Source organism: Henckelia pumila, chromosome 3 (assembly GCF_033568475.1).
Source record: "Henckelia pumila isolate YLH828 chromosome 3, ASM3356847v2, whole genome shotgun sequence".
NCBI classification, from domain to species: domain Eukaryota; kingdom Viridiplantae; phylum Streptophyta; class Magnoliopsida; order Lamiales; family Gesneriaceae; genus Henckelia; species Henckelia pumila.
The window spans coordinates 25,581,097-25,601,257 of NC_133122.1; the positions used below are offsets into that span (position 1 = coordinate 25,581,097).

The 20,161-nt window shown below is 42.3% G+C and overlaps 1 protein-coding gene across 1 annotated transcript; it reads right to left on the reverse strand.

Annotated features, from left to right (window-relative positions):
- Positions 1-9,043: 9,043 nt before the first annotated feature.
- LOC140888296 (uncharacterized) lies at positions 9,044-10,882 on the reverse strand. Its single transcript, XM_073295981.1, has 4 exons — positions 10,370-10,882; positions 9,854-10,273; positions 9,670-9,675; positions 9,044-9,301 (listed from the first exon to the last, which is right to left on the reverse strand). Exons 1-4 carry the CDS (start codon positions 10,880-10,882, stop codon positions 9,044-9,046), a joined length of 1,197 nt encoding a protein of 398 aa, XP_073152082.1.
- Positions 10,883-20,161: the final 9,279 nt, after the last annotated feature.

The following is a 20,161-nucleotide window of genomic DNA, read 5'->3' on the forward strand; positions in this document are numbered from 1 at the left end:
AGCCTCGGGGCGAAACTGGACAAATCTCTGGTAGCAATCCACTACCGCTCGATACGAAGTCAGAAGATCAATCCCGATGATACCATCAAAGTCATCCATCGCTAAAACCATCAGGTTAGCGCTCAACAGATGTCCCTCAAATCCCAAAATACAACCCAAAACAAGACGCTTAGCTAAGACTTCCTGACCCATCGGAGTCGAAACCGCTAGCAAGACGTCTAAGGGAACAAAAGGTAATCTATACCTCTTAACAAACCGAGCTGATATGAATGAATGCGAAGCACCGGTATCGATCAAAAGATAAGCAGGAAAATCGCACAAACTAAAAGTACCTGCAATCATGTTCTCACTGTCTGCCTGAGCCTGCTCCTGGTTCAGCGCAAACACCTGCCCCTGAGCACACGGGCGCGATGACTGTCCTCTCGAAGAAGACTGAGAATGATGTCGCTGAAATGGCTGCGACTGTTGATGCTGCTGCTGCGAAGGCTGCTGCTGATACTGCGGTGGCTGATAGATAGTGGTCTGAGAACCACCAACACTCCTCGAACCACTCACTGAACCGGCCAAAGTGGGACAATCTCTCTTCATGTGACCCTCCTGGCCGCACTGAAAACAAACACCAGTGATATGAGGACACGGTCCTGGGTGATGCTTCCGTTTGCACTGACGAAAACGTCGTGAATCACCAAAACGATGAACACCGCCAGATCCGGAAGAAGAAGAAGAAGTACCACCCTGTCTCTTAAAAGACTGGGCCCTTGGACCCAAAGAGCTAGATGGTCTGGATGCAGAAGATCCGAAAGTCCTGTTCCTCTGCAGACTGTCCCCTGCCTGGTGACAATTGTTAACCAAATTCTCGAAGTTCCTCTCTCTGCCCAAGACAACCAACTGATGAATGTCAGGGTTAAGGCCCTGAATAAATAGATCGTGCATCGTCTCTGAGCTACTCGCAATATGGGGACTGAAAGAAAGAAGCTCAAAGAATTTCTGCTGGTACTCATCAATGGTCATAGTACCCTGTCGCAAACTCAGCAACTCGCTCGCCTTCGTCTGACGCAAAGCTGGAGGAAAGTAATGCTTCTCGAAGGAAGACTTAAACTCAGCCCAAGTAGCGGTACCCCTGGCGGCAATAAACGGAGTAGAAGTAGCTCTCCACCACCTCTTCGCATTTCCCTCTAAAACAAAAGCTAAAGTCTCCATCTTCTGGGCTTCAATACACTGATACTCCCGAAAACAACTCTCCATACGCTCCAACCAGTCCTCAGCAACTGCAGGAGCCTCGCCACCCACCAATGGCTTAGGAGCCATCTGAAGAAAATGGTTCATACTAAAACGCCTATGATCCTCATGATGATGTCTACGATGATGTCTCCTTGGTGGATCACCCCAACGACCACCGCTAGCCTGACTCTCGTAATCATCATCTGCCATCTGTCAATAACAACAGACAACTCTTAAAGTCCGCTTTACTAATTCCCAGTTGCAATGCGCTCTGATACCAATGAATGTAGCAACCCTACCCGGATCCACTACCTAATCAGAGTGATTATCGCAAGCAACAATAATTAAAGCGTTAAATAGCGGTTAATTCAAAAGTACAACAAATCCAATCGGCAGAATACAACCGACGATAGAAACAGTGTATAATTCTTTATACAACCAAATCGAAATTAGGGTATCAGAATCCCTAACAAACTACCTCGGCACGATAACAACATCAACCCTGCTGGGAACCATCGGGACCGTCCAGCCTCAGACCTGACCCGCCACAAGGTGTCCCAAAACACGAAATATAAAGGGCGTGAGCGACTACGCTCAATACGGAAGCAATGACATAAATACAAATATGAGCATGCACATGACTTTAAAAACCAGGGTTAAATCACTTTACTCATGGCGCCTGGAATACACAGTACCGGGCAAGAGAGCGACTCCGCGTGGTACTCGTATATTCCCAAGACACGAATCCTCAGGAAGAATCACCTCGACTGATGGAAACTTTCATGACTCACATCATACCCGATGCAGTCTCCGTAAAAACATATGCATGTGCTAAAAACAGTAAAACATAGCCAATACAACACATACATCATGCATCACACACATATGTATAAATATCATGCCGGATATCTCGGTCAGTACTTACGTACCTCTAACACTGCAGGTCAACTCCTAGCACACCCGTCTAGGTCCAAAGCCTACAAGTCTGCTCTACTGCGTCTACACATGCAAAAGTCCATGAATTACTATAAACGCTCTAAAAGCCTTAACTAAGCTATTGCATACTCCTAAATATTTTTAGGAAGCCAAATTATACATTTGTCCGTCGTCAGCCCGCTGGTGTAGAATCTTCTCAAAACTTAGGCACACCTCCGCTATGATGCCGGGATCGCTAGGCAACTTCCGTATTCCCAATAGGATGCCTAGAACTCCGTAGATCTAAGTAAGAAGGTTCGAAAACCAGAGGAAATGAGGGGAAATCGGTGCACAGAATGAGGGCTCGGACCCCTTATTTATAGACGGCGATCGGAACATCCGATCCCTCATCGGAATGTCCGATCGTGAACGGAGCGTCCGATCGTGACATCGAAACGTCCGATGTCACCTCACGTGCGTAAGCAGTGACGTCATCTTGCTGACGTCGGTGATGACGCCAGCCCTAGCCAGAACGGAACGTCCGATCCTCCAACGGAACGTCCGATCCCGATCGGAGCTTCCGATCTGTGCTTCGGAGCTTCCGATCCACTTCGGATAATTTTAGGCAAAATTTAGTAATTAATTTCCTTAATTACCTTGCTTAATTGCGGGTCACTACAAGAAGTATTCTGGCACTTGAAAAAACTCGAAATCCAAAGCCACTTTAATATAGCTCCCTAAATCGTCTAATTTCAAAAACGAATCGAATAATCGGCTCAATATGAATGCAAGTGTAAACGAAATAATCAAACAAGTTCACACAAGCAAATAACATGCAGTATGTGATTTTCGGGGCTCTAGAATCAATCGAACTCGAGTATTCTACCCCATTCATATTCAAGGTCATCTTTTACCTTTCAAATTCGTCAAGGATTCCAATCTGAAAATAACAACGAATTCAAATAAATAAACAATCGAATCAAAACGAATCGAAACGGAGAAACTCAATAATATAATGTCTTCAATTCTCAAATCTATTCAACTCCCAAGTTCGATCCGAACCCGAAACTCCAATCCAAATCTGAAAATGAAGAATATACGGATTCGATATCAATCTACTAATTCAAACCAAATAATAATAAACTCTGCTAATCCGAAATAATTAATTTCAGGGCCTTACAACTCCAGCTGCTGTATGGGCCAAACTAGAAAGTCTTTATATGACAAAGTCCATGAAGCAGATACTTTACTCATTTAAAATTCTTCAAGAAAAGGACCTAAGTGATCAGATAGATGAGTTTGTGAAGATTCTCGATAATCTTGAAAATATCGATGTTAAAATGGATGAGGAGGACAAAGCACTGATATTGTTGAATGCTCTTCCTAAGGCATATGAGAATTTTAAAGATGCAATGCTATATGGAAGGGAACAAACAATAACTCTTGAAGAGGTGCAAGCTGCTATCCAGTCTAAGGAATTACAGAAGAAGCTTCACACAGTTTTTGAACCTAAAGGAGAGATTCTCACAGCTTGGGGAAGGCCTGAAAGGAGATTTAAGAAGCCAAATAGAGACAGATCAAGGTCCAAGAGTTTGGCTAAATATAAGTGCTTCCACTGCCACAAAGAGGGACACTTCAAACGCAATTGTCCTGAGAGAAAACAGAAACCAAATGAAGATGGTGAAGCTGCTATAATATCTGCTAGTTATGAATCTGCAGAGGCCTTAACTATATCAAGGGAAGAAACTAACAATGAATGGATCCTAGACTCAGGGTGTTCCTTCCACATATGTCCAAACAAGTCATGGTTTGTGGACTTAAATGAATCTGATGGAGGCATGGCATTGTTAGGAAATAATCAAGCTTGTAAGATCAAAGGAAATGGATCTATACGGTTAAGAATGTACAATAGAATGTACAAACTTATGACAGATGTGAGATTTTTACCAGAGTTAAAGAGAAACCTTATATCTCTTGGAACTCTAGACTCAAGTGGCTACACTTTTAAATCAAAACATGGGATATTGAAGGTTCTAAAGGGATCATTGGTTGTGATGAAAGCTACAAGGCAGAACACCTTGTATATCTTACAAGGAAATACAATAATGGGAGGAGCAGCTGTAGTGTAAGACCTCGGTTCTAAACATAAATTAAAGGAGTAATTAAATTAAGCAAGCATTAAAAGCCAACATAATTTTTTTTTAAAAAAAAAGCAGGGCCCGCGCGGCCGCGCCTCATCAGGCGCGGCCGCGCATAGCGCCCTGGCTCATGCGCGGGCGCGCCCTTTCGAGGTGCGGGCGCGCATGACGCCCTACCCAAAAAGGGGCGCAGGCGCGCGGGCGCGTTCTAGCATGAGCGGGCACGCCTCCCTGGCTGCTTCGGTGCTAGAATCGCCAAAAACGAGAACATCAAGCCATACAATACTCCGAAACATAAACATGCGTTACAACTTGGTTCCTCCATTTAAAACAGGAGTTCTGGAGTTCAACAAACAAACCAAAGTCGAGATCAAGCAACAACAATATAACGATGAAGTTCGATAACTAAACATGTACTAACATATACTAGATTGACATGCTGGAATCGACTTCTAGACCGAGTCTCACTTCTACATCTTTCCCTCGAAGATAACCCTGCCTCTTCTGACTTGGTCCTGACCCACCTGTTGCCAAGTACACATACAAACAAAGACAACAGCCGGATAAACTCCGGTGAGAATAATATTCCCAGTAAAAGAGACTAACATGCAATCAAATAAACATATCAAATCATATTATGAATTCATTCCTCATATTATCAATTAATCCATTCAAGTACTGAATTAAATTGATATGCATGTCTTTAAAACTTCTGGATTATCAGACTCAGATAATCAATTGGAATTCTTCTTTCTTTCTTTGGTTTGGGATCCCGAGGTTAAAACATCCTACAATCACACCGACTTCCCTCTCGAGGTGGACGTGGCATGCTTTAATCCTCTAGACTCAAGGGCATTATAGTGAGCTACTCGACAACGTAGTAAATCGCCTACCAAGCTACTCGACTATAATCCCTAGATCGTCTAATTCAATCTGAATAAATCAAGTCTCGAAATGAATGCATATGTAATCTCATGCACTCAATATAAATTCAATCATATAATCAAATAAGCAGTCAAAATATGCAGTATGTGATTTCTTCTAGGACACTCGAATCAATCCGGATTCGAGTTAATCATCCTATACCATTCCAAAGTCATCTTATACCTCTTCTTTGACGTTCCAAAACTTCAATCTGAAAACAACAATTCCTCAATCAAATCCAAGTCAAGTTAAATCAATCGATAAAGAAGGACATCGATACTATACCGGCTCAACTCTTCCAAACTGATCAAGACTGCAAGGCTCGCAATTCCAAAGACTTCAAATCAATCTATCAGAAGAAGTCATAGTGATCAAAATCGATATCAAAACTCATACTAAGCTCGGTATAACTCAAAACATCGAAACGATATCCAAAACTCAAACTAACGGCATAACGGCTGTAAACTGACCAAACCAAAAATGCAGACAGCAAAACAACAACTCAACAAACTCATTTCACTCCTCAAACATCAAACCCATCAAAATATCAACACATCTCAAAAACAAGATTTTCGAAAATGACAAGAAAAATCATAACAATTCCGATCGTCGTTAGATCTTCGAACCGTCTTAGATATACGATCACTGCTAACTCATAATCATCCTCTCCGAATATAAACAAATTCTGACAACATCGATAAATTCAAACTTCTCAGAATTAAGATAAACTTACTTCCAAACGGATCACTCGTCGCTGTGATCGTAGATATCAAGTCAGAAATCAATTCTATCGGACGAATTGAGCTAGAATCGAAATCACAAAAGCTTGGAAGAAAGATTTCTCGCCTTCAATGGAGAGAACACGGTTTGGAGAAGAAGATGAGATGATTAAAAGAGACTAAGTCAAAGTAGATAATGTAACAAATCCCATATTTGCATTTCAGTCCCTGAAAATTCCGAAAACTGCAAATTAGACCCTGATCAATAAAAAGTCTGGTCTCGAATTCTGAAATCACTGATTATCTCAAATATCATCAATTAAGATAAAAACGGGGCGTTACAATTCTCCCCCTCTAAGAAAAGATTTCGTCCTCGAAATCATCGATATCAACTCATAAGAAGAATTTAAGAATTCAAGAACAGAATTAAGAACTCACATCAGATGAATAAATCAGAAAATCTCTGTCTCATGTCAAATTCTATCTCTCAAGTCGCTTCTTCGACTCCGTGACGACTCCACTGAACTTTCACCAAAGGAATCGATTTGGTTCTGAGCTGCTTCTCCTTTCTGTCAAGGATCTGAATCGGTCTCTCAAAGTAACTCAGAGTTTCATCAAGTTTGGCTTCGTCAGGCTGAAGCACATGAGAAGGATCGGGATGGTATTTCCTCAGCATCGAGACGTGAAAGATGTAGTGAATACCATATAAAGAAGGAGGAAATGCTAAACGGTAGGCTAGATCGCCTATCTTCTGTAAAATCTCATACGGACCGATGAATCTCGGTGCCAACTTCCCTCTCTTCCCAAATCTAACAGTACCTCTAAACGGAGAAATCTTCAAGAATACTCGGTCACCCCGATCAAAATATAGAGGTCTGCGTCGGATGTTTGCATACTTCGCTTGTCGGTCCTGAGCAGTCTTCATTCTCGATCGAATAATCTTCATTTGCTCAGCCATATCACAAATCATATCTGGTCCCAAGCCTGGGGACTCAGACATCTCATCCCAGTACAGAGGAGATCTGCACTTCTTTCCGTACAACGCTTCGAATGGTGCCATTCCTATACTCGTCTGGAAGCTGTTGTTGTACGAAAACTCAACGAGAGGCAAGTAGTGCCAAAGTCAAGCACCACTGCTCGTAACATATCCTCCAGAGTCTGAATCGTCCGCTCTGATTGACCGTCGGTCTGAGGATGGTATGCTGTACTCAAGTGCAATCTAGTACCAAGGGCTTCCTGTAGACTATGCCAGAAATGGGAAGTAAACCGAGGATCTCGGTCTGAAATAATCGATCTCGGCACACCGTGCAATCTGACAATCTCTCTAACATACAACTCTGCCATCTGATCGTGTTGGTATGTCATCCGATACGGAATGAAACAAGCAGACTTCGTCAAATGGTCAATCACTACCCAAATGGCATCGCATCCTCGAACAGATAGGGGTAGTTTCGTGACGAAATCCATCGAAATATGATCCCACTTCCATTCCGAAATAGACAGACTGTGCAGAAGCCCACCTGGTCTCTTTCTCTCGGCTTTAACCTGCTGACAGTTCAAACAACGAGATACAAACCTCACCACATCCTTCTTTAACTTCTTCGACCAGAACTGACTCTTCAAGTCGTTATACATCTTTCGGACTCCTGGATAAACACTGAACCGACTGCAATGCGCCTCTCTCAGAATACGCTGTCTTAACTCATCAATCTCAGGCACAACAATACGGCTATTCACAAATAAAACATCATCCCTGACCTGAAACTCAGACTGGTGTCCAGATCTTACCTTCTCTAACGAATTCTGAATACTCTCATCTGATTTCTGTGCTTCTCCGATCGACACAAACAACTTTGGCTCGGCCTGAATCGCACAAACTCTGATCGCATTTCTATCTGACTCAAACTCCAACCCAGAAGTGCAACAGTCATCGATCAATCGAGAAACACCAATCGTCGAAAGAGATAAAGAGCAAAGCTTACGACTCAAAGCATCGGCAACTGCATTCGACTTCCCCGGGTAATACTTAATCTCGCAGTCAAAGTCCTTCAATAAATCTAGCCATCTCCTCTGCCTCATATTCAACTCAGACTATGAAAATAAGTACTTAAGACTCTTATGATCCGAAAAGATCTCAAAAGACTCACCGTACAAGTAATGACGCTAGATCTTCAAGGCAAAAACGATAGCAGCTAGTTCAAGATCATGAACTGGATAGCGAGTCTCGTGCGGTTTCAACTGCCTCGATGCATAATCTATCACGTGCTTCCTTTGCATAAGAATACATCCGAGACCAAGATGAGAAGCATCGCAATAAACTGTGAAACCTCCGGAACCAGATGGAATAGAAAGAATCGGAGCACTGGTTAATCTCTTCTTCAACTCAACAAAACTGGCTTCACAATCATTTGTCCACAGAAAAGGAGCATTCTTCTGAGTTAGCTGGGTAATAGGCTTCGCAATAGAAGAGAAACCCTGAATAAATCTGCGATAGTACCCCGCTAAGCCCATAAAACTTCGAATCTCTGGCACAGAAGTCGGCCTGCGCCAATTCATCACTACTTCTATCTTGCTGGGATCAACAGCAATCCCATCTCCTGAAATAATGTGCCCCAGAAAGACAACTCCGTCAAGCCAAAACTCGCACTTTGAAAGCTTGGCTAATAACTGTTCGGTTCTCAAAATCTGTAAAACAGTTCTCAAATGATCTGCATGCTCGGAACGGCTCTTAGAGTAGATCAAGATATCGTCAATAAAGATAATCACAAACTCATCAAGAAAACTCTGAAAGATTCGGTTCATCAACCCCATAAAGACCGCTGGGGCGTTCGTCAAACCGAAAGGCATGACAAGAAATTCAAAGTGGCCATACCTCATTCAAAACGCAGTATTAGAGACATCTTCTTCTTGAACTCTCAGTTGATGATATCCAGACCTCAAATCTATCTTCGAATAGATACAAGAACCCTGCAACTGGTCAAAAAGGTCATCGATACGCGGTAAAGGATACCTGTTCTTAACTGTCGCCTGATTCAGTTGGCGGTAGTCAATGCAGAGACGCATCGAGCCATTTTTCTTTCTAACAAACAGGACAGGAGCACCCCAAGGCGATACACTGGGTCAAATTTATCCCTTGGAAATCAAGTCTTCCAGCTGCTCTTTCAGTTCCTTCAATTCAATCGGAGCCATTTGGTACGGAGCTTTCGAAATTGGCTGATTACCTGTCGTCAAATCAATGCTAAATTCCATCTCCCTAATCGGCGGCAATCCCGGAATTTCATCTGCAAACACATCAGGGAATTCTCTAACCACTGGTATATCGTTCAACTCAGGGATAGACTTCAGAATATCGATCGCATAAACAAGGAATCCTTCGGCTCCTCTCTGTAATAATCTAGTCATAGATAAGACAGATATCAAAGGAATTTTAGAACGAGAACCCTTACCGAAGAATCTCCATTCATCTGACATCTCTGGTCTGAAACAGACTATCTTCTGAAAACAATCTACTGTAGCCCTGTACTTAGTCAAAACATCTATGCCAACTATGCAATCAAAGTCAGACAAACCAAGTACAATACAGTCGAATTCGATCAAATTTCCTTCAAAACTCAATCCACAATTTCTAACAAAATTCTTCGAAACAATTCCTCCACCCAAAGGTGAAGTAACAGCAACTATAACAGGTAAAGGCTCAAAAGGCAAGGCATGCATCGAGACAAATTTCTCAGATATGAAAGAGTGAGAAGCACCTGTATCTATCAAAATATTAACAGGATAATCAAAGATCATACAATTACCTGCAATAACATCATCAGGTGCAGCCTGAGCCTGATCCTCATTCAGAGCGTACACTCTCGCCTGCTGTCTAGGAGGTTGGTTCAGACTTTGATTACCTCCCTGATGGTTCTGTTGCTGAGGTTGGAACAAGTGAACTGCAGTAGCCTGTCTCCCAGGCTGAGATGACTGTCGAGAGGTATTCCCACTCTGAGTCTGGTCAGAAGCTTTCTGTGGACACTGTCTGGCATAATGCCCTGTCTGCTGACAGATATAACAGTTCCCAAAGATTCCTCTGCATTGCTCACTGGAGTGTCGTCCTCCACACTTGCTACACAAAGCTCCAGATGATCCTGAACCCTGTCCAGAACTGAACTGCCTCGAGCCACTCGAGCTCGAAGAAGTGCTCCCCGACTTCTTGAACTGTTTCCCTTTGGGAAGGAAATAGTTCTTCTTGCTACCACCACTGCTACTACCCTCATTCATCGGCGGTTGATTCTGATACTGCCTCTGCTGTTGCTGTTGAGGCTGGTACTGATTCTCCCTCTTCCTCATCAATCTCGCTTCTGCTCCCTTTGCCTGATCCATCGCATCATAAAAGTTATCTGGCCTCCCAGTATTCACCAGAATAAAGATGTCAGGGTGCAAACCGTTAATGAACTGGTCTGCTTTTGCCTCCTCATTGTCGGCAATATGCGGAGCGAACCTCAATAAACTGTCAAACTTCGCAACATAGTCCTCGATACTCATACTACCTTGCCTCAAATTTGCAAACTCGGCACCTTTATCCTTTCGATAGGAAACTGGAAAGAATCTCTTATAGAACTCTGCTCTAAAAAGTGCCCAAGTAATTGCCGTACCTTTATTCTCTTTGGCTCTTTTGGTAGTCATCCACCAACTCTTTGCCACTCCCTGAAGTTGATGCATAATCAATCTAACCCTGCGGTCGTCAGAGTAGTCAAGCGACTCAAAAAGCTGATCAACATCTTCCAACCAACTCTCGCAATCGACCGAATTTTCCTTCCCATTCAAATACGGCGGCCTAAAAGATTGGAACCTCTTCAGTAAGGCTTCCATAGGCGTGATCGTGTCATCCACCTGTACCACCGGAGGAGTCATAACCGGAGGAGTTTCTGTCGTAGGAGTAATCGGTGGAGTATTCATGTCTAGCCTTCTTCGAGTACCCATCTAAATTGACAGGGGTTAGAACACGGATAATACAATACACATCTCACCATTTCAGTGTCACAAACCTCTGATCATCTTCCCAATTCGATAGATGGAACTCAGATCAATGCATGAATACAGTTCATATTTCAATCAAGTCATGCTTTATTAATTTGAATCATCAAGTCACGTAATTCAAATAAATTTTCAATGCATAAAGCATGCTCGCATATTCTGTAATCATAGAATTAATCAATCACATGCGAGAATTTCAGGTCATGCGGACTCGATCTACCCCGCTCACTTCTAGAACAAATTCCAGGAACTTATCGCTCTGATACCACTTAATGTGAGACCTCGGTTTTAAACATCAATTAAAGGAGTAATTAAATTAAGCAAGCATTAAAAGCCAACATACTTTTTTTTTATTTTTTTTTAAAAGCAGGGCCAGCGCGGCCGCGCACGGCGCCCTGGCTCATGCGCGGCCGCGCATGACGCCCTGCCCAAAAAGGGGCGCAGGCACGCGGGCGTGCGCTAGCATGCGCGGGCACGCCTCCCTGGCTGCTCCGGTGCTAGAATCGCCAAAAACGAGAACATCAAGCCATACAATACTCCGAAACATAAACATGCGTTACAACTTGGTTCCTCCATTTAAAACAGGAGTTCTGGAGTTCAACAAACAAACCAAAGTCGAGATCATGCAACAACAATATAACGATGAAGTTCGATAACTAAACATGTTCTAACATATACTAGATTGACATGCTGGAATCGACTTCTAGACCGAGTCTCACTTCTACATCTTTCCCTCGAAGCTAACCCTGCCTCTTCTGACTTGGTCCTGCCCCACCTGTTTTCAAGTACACATACAAACAAAGACAACAGCCGGATAAACTCCGGTGAGAATAATATTCCCAGTAAAGGAGACTAACATGAAATCAAATAAACATATCAAATCATACTATGAATTCATTCCTCATATTATCAATTAATCCATTCAAGTACTGAATTAAAATGATATGCATGTCTTTAAAACTTCTGGATTATCAGACTCAGATAATCAATTGGAATTCTTCTTTCTTTCTTTGGTTTGGGATCCCGAGGTTAAAACATCCTACAATCACACCGACTTCCCTCTCGAGGTGGACGTGGCATGCTTTAATCCTCTAGACTCAAGGGCATTATAGTGAGCTACTCGACAAGGTAGTAAATCGCCTACCAAGCTACTCGACTACAATCCCTAGATCGTTTAATTCAATCTGAATAAATCAAGTCTCGAAATGAATGCATATGTAATCTCATGCACTCAATATAAATTCAATCATATAATCAAATAAGCAGTCAAAATATGCAGTATGTGATTTCTTTCAGGACACTCGAATCAATCCGGATTCGAGTTAATCATCCTATTCCATTCCAAAGTCATCTTATACCTCTTCTTTGACATTCCAAAACTTCAATCTGAAAACAACAATTCCTCAATAAAATCCAAGTCAAGTTAAATCAATCGATAAAGAAGGACATCGATATTATACCTGCTCAACTCTTCCAAACTGATCAAGACTGCAAGGCTCGCAATTCCAAAGACTTCAAATCAATCTATCAGAAGAAGTCATAGTGATCAAAATCGATATCAAAACTCATACTAAGCTCGGTATAACTCAAAACATCGAAACGATATCCAAAACTCAAACTGACGGCATAACGGCTGTAAACTGACCAAACCGAAAATGCAGACAACAAAACAACAACTCAAAAAACTCATTCCAATCCTCAAACATCAAACCCATCACAATATCAACACATCTCAAAAACAAGATTTTCGAAAATGACAAGAAAAATCATAACAATTCCGATCGTCGTTAGATCTTCGAACCGTCTTAGATATACGATCACTGCTAACTCATAATCATCCTCTCCGAATATAAACAAATTCTGACAACATCGATAAATTCAAACTTCTCAGAATTAAGATAAACTTACTTCCAAACGGAGCACTCGTCGCTGTGATCGTAGATATCAAGTCAGAAATCAATTCTATCGGACGGATTGAGCTAGAATCAAAATCACAAAAGCTTGGAAGAAAGCTTTCTCGCCTTCAATGGAGAGAACACGGTTTGGAGAAGAAGATGAGATGATTAAAAGAGACTAAGTCAAAGTAGATAATATAACAAATCCCATATTTGCATTTCAGTCCCTGAAAATTCCAAAAACTGCAAATTAGACCCTGATCAATAAAAAGTCCGGTCTCGAATTCTGAAATCACTGATTATCTCAAATAACATCAATTAAGATAAAAATGGGGCGTTACATGTAGTAACCCAGAAACCATTTTAAGATAATAATATGTTAAACATGATAGTAATTAACCAATTTCGGAGTGTAATTGGACTTCAGAAGGAAATTTGGGACTTTGGGCCGGATCGGAAGCTCCGAACCCAGATCGGAAGCTCCGATCCCAGCCACTTCGGATGCCGATCGGAAGCACAAAGATCAGAAGCTCCGATCCAGGAACGGAAGTTCCGATCTCCAGCTGCCAGCAATGCTCAATGACTCAGCCGCGAGTTTTGACAAGTGTCGAACGGAGGGCAGATCGGAATACATGCACGCAGTAAGCTGGATCGGAAGCTCCGATCCCGAAATCGGAAGTTCCGATCCTGGCCGAGAATTTTGCCTATAAATAGGGCTTGTCTAATTTCATTTGAATTACGAATTCCCGAGTTTCTTTCTTCAGTTATATAGTGTACGTTATACACTTGAGGGCCCTATCGGTTATAATAGAGGTTCTGGAATAACCAAGTTGTGGTTATAGTCATCCGGGACTAGCGACTCCAAAGGGCTATCTACGGACGAAGGAATGGTCCAGGAATCTATTTAAGTTTTGGGAGTACTTATTAGCTTAGTTAAGAATTATAGAACTTGTGTAGTGATACGATGAACTTTTGAATATAGGCTTGGAACCTAGGATCTACTATACTTGAACTAGCCTAGAGGTACGTACACATTGACTGAGATTGCCAGCGAGTATACATGTTTATATGTTGCATTTATTTGGCATTATTATATGGCATGATATATGATTTACCGTTTTCCATATTCATATGTCATGTGCATATACACGTTGAGCCTATATCTTGTTATACCTGATTATAGAGCCGCTCAGCTCTATACTCAATAGTCTGTCACTGAGAGTACCGTGATGGCGGGTGCATTTATGTCTATCTACTCTGGTGTACTAGACGAGTGTGGTTGCACCCAGAGGTTGATCCGCGCGGTGGCAGCACTCATGTGGCACCGGTACTGAGCATGACTTTTCGGATGACCCTTTACCAGTCATCATGTTGCATGCATTATATACATATGTTTACTCATGTCTATGTACTGGGCGTTAGCGCTCACGTCCTAGTTGTTATCTTGGACACCCTATTCCATGGGGCAGGTCGCAGGATGGACGGAGCCGGTAGTTCGAGACAGGACTAGGGAGTCGGAGCTTTTCAGGAGATTTTATACAACAGGATTTGTTTTAGCTGTATTCATGTTTTAAGACTGTTTACGTTAAGTTCTTCGATATGGTTGTATCACTACAGATTTAAGCCTGGAATTGTTTTACTAAGCTGATATGTAAATTTTGGATTATGTTTCTGCACGTTTTTACTCTGTTAAGCGTTATTTCTTTATTAAGTTTAATGCATGCTATTAGTTGCCAGTTAGTAGGTGATTCCATGCAGGGTCACTACATTTTTGGTATCAGAGCATGCATAAATTTTGGGAATTAGTACTTGGGATTTACTCTAGTTTTAAGTAATTATTGCGCATTTGGGATTTTAATGTGCAATTCTTTTCAGGATATGGCTGACGAGAGTTACGGTAGTGTTGGCCAGGGAGGTGGTCATCATCATCGTCACCACCACCATCATGATGATCAACATCGTCATCATGAGGGTAGACGTTGCTACACTATCAATAAGTTCATGCAAGTAGGACCGAAACCCTTGGTGGGAGGCGAGAATCCTGAGCAAGCTAGAAGCTGGATGTCTAAACTTGAGAGTACATTTCAAGCTTTCGAGTGCACTGAGGAGAAGAAGTTGGAAGTTCTAGAATTCATTCTAGAAGATCGAGCACGTTTTTGGTGGGATGCCAAAGCTGCTCAGGCACGTACTGAGAGAGGACTGGTGACTTGGGGAGATTTCTGTCAGCAGTTCCAGAAACTGTATTTTCCTTCGGCTATTCGCCAAGCATGATCGATGGAGTTGCTTACTCTGAGGCAAGGATCGATGACTATTGATCAATATCAACAACGATTTCTTGATCTGCTACCTTTCAGTCCTCATATCAGTACCAGTGATGCATCAAAGTATGATATCTTTCTGCAAGGTTTGAAACAAGATATCTACTCACAAGTTGTCGTCTGTGATGATCCGACATCTTATGAGACTTTGGTGAACCGTTGCCGTCTTGTGGAGACCAGCAACAGGCGGGCACAGTTGATGATGCCAGGACAGCCTAGTGGATCTTTTGAGCCTAGAGCTCAATCTGTTGTGCAATCTGTACCTACGTCTTCTTCTACTCCTACTACTTCGTCTGGTTCTTGTGGTTCACGAGGTACATTCCGCTTTGGGAAGAAGAAGAAGAAGGAGGAGTTTTGTAGCCATTGTGGAGGAAAGCATCCTGCAGCTTCATGTCGGAGAGCTACTGGTGTTTGTTATATTTGCGGTCAACAGGGACATCTGCGGAGAGATTGTCCTCAGCGCATGGGTTCTGCTAGTGGATCGGGATCACAGGTTGGATCTCAAGCTTCTACTTTTCCACGACAGCAGCCAGCACCACAGAGTTCTTCTGGTTACCGTCCACAGTCTCAAGGGCAGGTATTTGCTCTGTATCAAGAACAGGCTACTGAGGGAAGCGATCGCATGTTGGCAGGTACCTTTTTGTTATGTGGTATTCTTGCACTTGTCTTAATTGATACTGGAGCATCGCACTCCTTTATTTATAGTCGTTTTGTTAAGAGACATAGATTACCTTATGTATCATTAGATATGGATTTAGTTATATCTACTCCGCTGGAGCAGGAAATAGTAACTAAGCGTCTAGTGATGGGTTGCCTTCTAGAGTTTGAGGGTAATACGTTATTGGCTAATTTGATGATATTAGCGATGGCAGATTTTGACTGTATTTTGGGAATAGATATGCTGACTTTGTATCATTCTACTGTGGATTGTTATCAGCGTCTAGTACAGTTTCATCCTGTTGAGGGTGATAGCTGGTATTTTTATGGTGAGGGTGCGCGACCTCCGATGTCACTTCTTTCGGCTTTGAAGACATGTCATGTCTTGGAGTCAGGTGGGGAGGCCTACCTCATCTATGCAGTTGATATGTCCACGAGTAGTCCGGGTATTGATCAGTTACCGATAGTCAGTGAGTTTCCTGATGTATTCCCTGATGAGATTCCTGGTTTTCCTCCGGTGCGAGAGGTTGAATTTGGTATTGATCTAGTACCAGGAACTACGCCTATATCCCGAGAACCTTATCGTCTGGCACCGTTAGAGATGAGGGAATTGAAACAGCAGTTGCAGGATTTGCTTGATAAGGGATATATTCATCCGAGTGTTTCTCGTGGGGGGCACCTGTTTTATTTGTCAAGAAGAAGGATGGATCGATGCGATTATGTATTGATTACAGGCAGTTGAATCGTGTCACCATCAAGAATAAGTATCCTTTTCCGCGGATTGATGATCTGTTTGATCAATTACAGGGTACTTCTGTTTACTCGAAGATAGATCTGAGATCTGGATACCACCAAATGCGGGTACGAGACTCAGATATTTCTACAACTGCTTTCAGGATCAGATATGGGCACTATGAATTTCTGGTGATGTCATTTGGTTTGACGAATGCACCGGCAGTCTTTATGAATCTGATGAATCAAGTATTTCGAGAATATCTGGATAGATTTGTCATCGTCTTCATTGATGATATTCTTGTCTATTCTCATGACAAGAATGATCATGCACAACATTTGAGGATTGTATTACAGACGTTACGAGATAAGCAGCTGTATGCGAAATTGAGCAAGTGTGAATTTTGGCTTGATCGGGTAGTGTTTCTCGGTCATGTGATTTCTAGTGAAGGAATATCTGTTGATCCTAGTAAGATAGAGGCAGTGCTGAACTGGTCTCGTCCGACAACGGTTGCTGAGATTCGTAGTTTATTGGGTCTAGCTGGATATTACCGTCGGTTCATCGAGAATTTTTCACAGTTGGCCAGACCTTTGACTCAGCTTACTCGAAAAGATGTTACCTTCATTTGGACTTCGGATTGTGAGGAGTCATTTCACGAGCTGCGTAGACGTCTTACTACTGCACCTGTGCTAGCTCTACCTTCTGGATCAGGAGGATATGTTGTTTTCACTGATGCCTCTGGTCATGGGTTAGGATGTGTTCTGACACAGCATGGACATGTTATTGCCTATGCTTCTCGACAATTGAAGACACATGAGAATAATTATCCAGTGCATGATCTCGAGTTAGTCGCCATTGTATTTGCACTCAAGATCTGGAGGCATTATCTTTATGGCGAGAAATTTGAGATATTCACGGATCACAAGAGTTTGAAGTATTTATTCACTCAGGCAGAGTTAAATATGCGACAGAGACGCTGGATGGATCTTTTGAAGGATTATTATTGTGAAATCAAATATCATCCAGGTTCTGCTAATCTTACTGCTGATGCCTTGAGTCGGTAGGTGAGACTTTCTGCACATCAGACTAATGAAGTATCTCATATGATACAAGAGTGTTGTTCTTTGAGTTTTACGCTCAAGTACAAAAAAGGGAGGAATGTAATTCGATTGTATACTATTTTATCTGAGCCAACATTGTATTCTCGGATCAGAAATGCTCAGATATATGATGTTAAGACTCAGCGTTTGGCACGTTTAGCCAATGGGGTTAATACATCTGGATTCCATTTTCAGGCAGATGTATTATTGTGCTTATCTAATCGAGTGGTTGTACCTAATGTTGCGGAGCTCAGGAATGATATTCTTTCTCAAGCTCACAGGAGTCGATTATCAGTTCATCCTGGAAGCATGAAAATGTATAAAGACTTGCGAACTAGATTCTGGTGGAAGGGAATGAAGCGTAGTGTGTATCAATTTGTTTCTCGATGTTTGGTTTGTCAACAGGTCAAGGCTGAACACCGACGACCAGGTGGATTACTGCAGAATCTTGAGATTCCCGAATGGAAGTGGGAGCACGTGACTATGGATTTTGTCACCCACTTACCTATAACTTCACGCCAGTGTAATGCTATCTGGGTCGTTGTTGACCGTTTGACTAAATCAGCACACTTTATTCCTTACAACCGGGAGTATTCTTATGATCGCATGACACGCTTATATGTCCAAGAGATAGTGCGATTACATGGGATTCCAGTAAGCATATTCAGTGATAGAGACCCGCGATTTACCTCACGTTTCTGGGGTAGTTTTCAGCAGGCGTTGGGTACCACTTTGAGTTTGAGCACTACATATCATCCGGAGACTGACGGGCAGTCAGAGCGGATGATTCGTACTTTGGAGGATATGCTACGTTCTTCTGTTATGGACTTTGGCGTATCTTGGCAGGATCAGTTACCTTTGATCGAATTTTCCTACAATAACAGTTATCATCGTAGTATAGATATGGCACCTTTCGAGGCATTGTATGGTCGACGATGTCGTACTCCGTTATTCTGGGATGAAGTTGGGGAACGACAAGTCGAGGGTCCTGAGTTGGTGCAGCAGATTGTAGATAATGTAGATTTGATCAAGAATAGGATCAAAGTTGCTCAAGATCGGCAAGCCAGTTATGCTAATATTCACCGCAGGCCACTGCAGTTCGAGCCTGGTGAATATGTGTTCCTTCGAGTATCACCTTTCAGGAAGGTGATGAGATTCGGTCTGAAAGGCAAGTTGTCACCTCGTTTCATTGGGCCTTTCCAGATACTGGAAAAGATCGGAGATGTTGCATATCGTCTGGCGTTACCGCCAAATCTTTCCAGTATACATAATGTTTTTCATGTGTCGTTACTTCGACAGTACATAGCTGATGAATCTCATGTGATTCATTCTACTGATATTCAGCTAGAGCCAGATCTGTCTTTTGTTGAACGACCACTCCGTATCCTAGACAGGAAGGAGAAAGTTCTTCGGAACAAGACTATACCACTTGTGATGGTACAGTGGCAGCGCCGAGGCGTTGAAGAAGCAACTTGGGAAACTGAGAGTCATATGCAAGCAGAATATCTTGAGTTGTTTGCTTTGTATTTTTGATTACCATGTAAAGATGTAATTACAGTTATTGTAATAAAACATGGTTTGATGTTTCATATTGTTATCTTGATTTATCTTTAGATGTTATTTCGCGGACGAAATGTCTAAAGGTGGGGAGAATGTAGTAACCCAGAAAATATTTTAAGATAATAATATGTTAAACATGATAGTAATTAACAAATTTCGGAGTGTAATTGGACTTCAGAAGGAAATTTGGGCTTTTGACTTTGGGCTGGATCGGAAGCTCCGAACCCAGATCGGAAGCTCCGATCCCAGCCACTTCGGAAGCCGATCGGAAGCACAGAGATCGGAAGCTCCGATCCAGGAACGGAAGTTCCGATCTCCAGCTGCCAGCAATGCTCGATGACTCAGCCGCGAGTTTTGACAAGTGTCGAACGGAGGGCAGATCGGAAGCTCCGATCGTCGGATCGGAAGTTTAGATCCCGGCGTGTCATGCATGCACGCAGTAAGATGGATCGGAAGCTTCGATCCCGAAATCGGAAGTTCCGATCCTGGCCGGGAATTTTGCCTATAAATAGGGCTTGTCTAATTTAATTTGAATTACAAATTCCCGAGTTTCTTTCTTCAGTTATATAGTGTGGGTTATACACTTGAGGGCCCTATCGGTTATAATAGAGGTTCTGGAATAACCAAGTTGTGGTTATAGTTATCCGGGACTAGCGACTCCAAAGGGCTATCTACGGACGAAGGTATGGTCCAGGAATCTATTTAAGTTTTGGAAGTACTTATTAGCTTAGTTAAGACTTATAGAACTTGTGTAGTGATACGATGAACATTTGAATATAGGCTTGGAACCTAGGATCTACTATACTTGAACTAGCCTAGAGGTACGTACACATTGACTGAGATTGCCAGTGAGTATACATGTTTATATGTTGCATTTATTTGGCATTATTATATGGCATGATATATGATTTACCGTTTTCCATATTCATATGTCATGTGCATATACACGTTGAGCCTATATC

Coding starts and splice junctions, on each gene's coding strand:
- LOC140888296 (XM_073295981.1), bottom strand. CDS start 10,882: ATGGGTACTCGAAGAAGGCTAGACATGAATACTCCACCGATTACTCCT. Junction 10,274..10,369: donor ATATTGCCGACAATGAGGAG/GCAAAAGCAGAC, acceptor GCGATGGATCAG/GCAAAGGGAGCAGAAGCGAG.